The 4,280-nt window shown below is 42.4% G+C and overlaps 1 protein-coding gene across 1 annotated transcript; it reads left to right on the top strand.

Moving 5' to 3' along the window:
• The first annotated feature begins 208 nt into the window (after nt 1-208).
• LOC123126158 (DEAD-box ATP-dependent RNA helicase 38) lies at nt 209-3,754 on the top strand. Its single transcript, XM_044546548.1, has 7 exons — nt 209-471; nt 560-853; nt 944-1,171; nt 1,576-1,641; nt 2,422-2,823; nt 2,907-3,018; nt 3,581-3,754. Exons 1-7 carry the CDS (start codon nt 292-294, stop codon nt 3,730-3,732), a joined length of 1,434 nt encoding a protein of 477 aa, XP_044402483.1. The 5' UTR covers nt 209-291; the 3' UTR covers nt 3,733-3,754.
• Nucleotides 3,755-4,280: the final 526 nt, after the last annotated feature.

Below are 4,280 nucleotides of genomic sequence, written 5' to 3'. Positions count from 1 at the left end.
ACGTGAATCAACACTTGCTTGATAAACTTTCCTAAGTTAGTGACGAAGACGGTGTCGGATATATCTTGGTTGGATTCCAATCCGAAAGTGAAAAGGCTATAGCTTGTTTGGACGACTCCTTGTCGTACACGTGCACGCCGCCAAACATATTCAAAACGTTTCGCACAAACTCTCGGCATATATATTACTATTACATTGGCAACGAACACCATCAAACAAAGATTGCCGAGTTTTCGCTCGTGGTCGCAATCGCAACCGGAAACGCTATCGATTTTTCTTGGTCTCTTTCCAATGGCCGAGTTGGAGAAGAAGTCCCCGGCCGACGTCGACGATCCGAAGGCCATCGAGACGGCGGTGGACGAGAACCAGAAGAAGATGGAGGCGCTCTCGCTATTGGCGCCGGAGGACGGCGGCGGCGGCGACGGACCGCCTCTGCTGGATGACTACGACGACGACTCCCAAATCCAAGCCGTAGGCGCTTCTGCTATGCTTTGCCCTCGCTAGCCATACCAGTCTCGATGTCGGTTGGCTGATTTGGTGATTTGCTGTTGCTCCCCAGGTGGCGTCTGGCGGCACCGTGTACGAATCCGCGACGACCTTCGAGGACCTGAAGCTCACGCCGGAGCTGCTCAAGGGTCTGCACGACGAGATGGGGTTCAGCCGCCCCAGGAAGATCCAGGCCGTCACGCTTCCCATGATCCTCACGCCGCCCTACAAGAACCTCGTCGCGCAGGCGCACAACGGCTCCGGCAAGACCACCTGCTTCGTCCTCGGCATGCTCAGCCGCGTCGACCCCAGCCGCAGGATTCCCCAGGCCATCTGCATCTGCCCTACCAGGGAGCTTGCGCAGCAGGTCCCTCTCTCATCTAGTTACTGAATACTCCTCTGAATGCTATTTTTCACCTGTAATTTGATGAATCTGATCCGTCGTTGGTCTTTGCAGAATAAATCCGTGCTCATGAGGATGAGCAAGTTTACCGGCATTACCTGTGCCTCCGCCATCTCGCCGGCTCTCAAGGATTACATGCCCATCTCCAAGATGGCACCGGTGACTGATCAGGTGGTGATTGGCACTTCTGGGACTCTCATTAAGTGGATAACCAATAAGAAGCTTGCCACAAGGGACATCAAGATTCTTGTGTTCGACGAGGCAGACCATATGCTTGCTGAGGTACGTATACAGTTCGACACATTTATTAATTATTAATGTACCCAAATGTTATTTGGACCTCCTGTCTAGTACAGTACAAGTCAGTGAACCTGTGAAGTTTGTACTTCCTAGTTCATTAAGGGGTGTCGTCGTGGTGCAGTCGTGTTAGCTCCTGGTTCATGTTTTGTCTGAGTGGACGAAAAGAATAAGCAAAAAACAGTATCCGTTTTCCAACGGCATACATTACAGTAGAGTTTTCAAGAGTAGAAATATACATATAGGTAGGTGGAACCAAAATTTGCCGCACCAAAATTCCATATCATGTCTGCCGATGAACTTCCGACATAGTGGCTTTAGCTCATGTAAAGTATCTTCTACTAGATTTAATGAGTATGCTTTCTTGTGCTGGTGAATGCTTCTTGCAGGAGAACTTTATGAGTGATTCTACAAGGATCATGAGGGATATACAGAGCAGTGCCGGTGACTGCCAGGTAATTCTTTTTAGTCAATCGACTGCTTTTGACTTTGACAGTAGATCACGTACAACAGCTTGCACATTGGAATAGTTCAAAATCGAGGGACACTTGTTATGGCAATCATGTGTTCCAGAGAACTCTTTTAATCTTTATATTTGGGGGTTCTTAAGGGAAACAACCTGTTTATGTACGTGTTCATGTGCTGCTTGTTGAACTTCTACCGGTTGCTAATGATAGGTAAAGGGATTATCGTGTAAATGGGTCATTTGGTGATGCAATGGGTTGTATTCAATTTTACCAGCTTTTCCAACTGTGATATTCATTTTTTCTTTATGTTTGGAGCAACACATATTATTCTTAGTTTTTGGAAAAATGCATATTCATCCATGGGCATCATTGTTGTTGCTAGTTTAATTAGGACTTACAAAAAGAAATCATGTACTATGGCATTATCTATGTAACTGGCTAGTTGCATATTGGGAACTCCTATCATGTATATACTTAGTAGTTGAGCCACGCTACTTCTTAAGGGTTATCATCTTAACAGCCGTCCACTGGGTGTTATTGTCTTCAACTTTACATTCATCCATATATGGTGCAGATAATCCTTTGTGATGCTTGTAACTGTTGGCGTAATTCCATGGATGTGCTATTCAAACTAGCCTTTTTTTATATGGTGCCTTTTGTGAAAACATTATGAATATTCTTAGTGCTAATCAAAATTCTTGGTTCGATGTGTTTGTTTCTCTTTTTATATGGTGCCTTTTTTTACTTATTTGAATTCTTTTATGCCAGCTGCTTCTGTTTTCTGCAACCTTCAACGAGAAAGTGAAGGATTTTATTACAAAGGTCATTAAGGAGGGAAACCAGATATTTGTGAAGAAGGAAGATCTTACTTTGGACAAAGTAAAGCAATATAAAGTCCGAGTCCCCGATGAGATAGCCAAAATAGAGGTCATAAGGGACAAGATCTTTGAGTTTGGTCAGAAGGTTGGACAGGTTATCATATTTGTGAGAACAAAGATAAGTACTAAGAATCTTCATAATGCTTTGACAAAAGAGGACTATGTGTGTTCCTCAATTCAAGGATCCCTCGACCACGCAGAGAGGGAAAAGGTAATACAGGAATTCAAAGATGGGTACACCAAGGTTCTTATATCAACTGATCTTCTTGCCCGAGGTTTTGACCAATCACAGGTACTATGCATGTGTGTCATATCAGCTCATACCAATTTTACACACAGGTTGAATTTCTAATTCTAACATTATTCCATTGAAAGGTCAATCTGGTCATCAACTACGACATGCCAATCAAGTATAATTCTAGAGATGAGCCTGATTATGAGGTGTACCTGCACAGAATTGGCAGAGCTGGGCGCTTTGGCCAAAAAGGTAAATTTATTTATGTATGGCATACTTTGCAAAACAAATAGAGGGAGATGATTACTGTATTCTATTCTAGAATTGCATCAAGTAAATTGTAATGAGTACCACATGCAGCCGTTATAAGCATAATGATGGTCCACACTCCACATCGTGACAAATGCAAATGGCTTGGGGATGAAGGCAGACTGAACCTGAGTAATAAGAAAACATGCTACCTTTAGTAAACCTAATGATGTTCTAGCCTGAGCTTGAACTTCTCACCAGAATTAGATTGGTAATGTTGTGAATAAGATTTGGCAAGAATTCTGAGCTTCTTTATGATGATATGATAGAACTTATGTGACCATTGCTTGTCGATTATGGATGTTATATGTTTGTTTGGATTGTAAACTGATTTTCTTGGATTGTTCACACAACTTACTTGAACACTTATAGGTTTTGTACACTAAAAACATAGAATATGTCTAATGACGAGTATTATTCGTGCCATATTATCAGCTACCATGTTGTCCAATTACAATGCTTATTTTGTGGGCTATATTCCTAATTGAATCGATGCTCGTGACAGGAGCTGTGTTCAACCTGCTATGCGGTGAAACTGATGACATTTTGATGACAAAGATCGAGAACTACTTCCAGCATAAAGTACAGGAGGTCCCCAGCTGGGAGAGCGAGGAGAATTTTGAGACTGTTCTTAAGGATGCTGGTTTACTTGAGTAAAGATTGTCAGAAACGGGAGGCAGCAGATGTGCACTTGTCTTCCAACAGTTCAACTTATATGATTAGGTTGCCGCCACCACACACGTGGTGCTTTTGTACCAAACTGGATGGGTCAGTAGTAGGCCCACACTTTGTGTCATATACCTTGATATCGTGAACTAAGAATAGCTTAGATGTTTAGGTACCTTGTGATGGAACCAAACCATCGGATTCAAGTCCTAGACTTGCGCCGGTGCTCGCTGGCCAATCCTGTCATTCTTGGACTCCCACCTGCCACATTTTTACTTTGATGATGGCATCGATGTCACACCATATGATGAAGCAGTCTTTCACAAGGAACTATCACTTTCCGAGCTTTTCTTCGTCAATAAACCAGTGTGTATTTGACTGTTGGTAGTGAGTTGAAAAGATTATTGTAGCATTCAAGATAAGTAAAATTGAGTTTCAACAATCTAATTTCTTTTTCTTTTCTTCTTTCGGTATTTTGAGACTAAATTTATTAAATTCATTAAATATCATTGAAGAAATTTGTCTTTAGGGTATTCAAA

Source organism: Triticum aestivum, chromosome 5D, assembly GCF_018294505.1.
Source record: "Triticum aestivum cultivar Chinese Spring chromosome 5D, IWGSC CS RefSeq v2.1, whole genome shotgun sequence".
NCBI lineage: Eukaryota > Viridiplantae > Streptophyta > Magnoliopsida > Poales > Poaceae > Triticum > Triticum aestivum.
Note: the sequence above shows the minus strand (reverse complement) of the source record. Positions and strands in the feature narration are given on the sequence as shown.

What these genes read in the sequence shown, in the direction of transcription:
- LOC123126158 (XM_044546548.1), top strand. Translation starts at nt 292, where the DNA reads ATGGCCGAGTTGGAGAAGAAGTCCCCGGCCGACGTCGACGATCCGAAG. An exon ending in CCAGGGAGCTTGCGCAGCAG is followed by an intron (nt 854 to 943) that starts GTCCCTCTCTCA and finishes TGGTCTTTGCAG; the next exon opens with AATAAATCCGTGCTCATGAG. An exon ending in TGGGCGCTTTGGCCAAAAAG is followed by an intron (nt 3,019 to 3,580) that starts GTAAATTTATTT and finishes TGCTCGTGACAG; the next exon opens with GAGCTGTGTTCAACCTGCTA.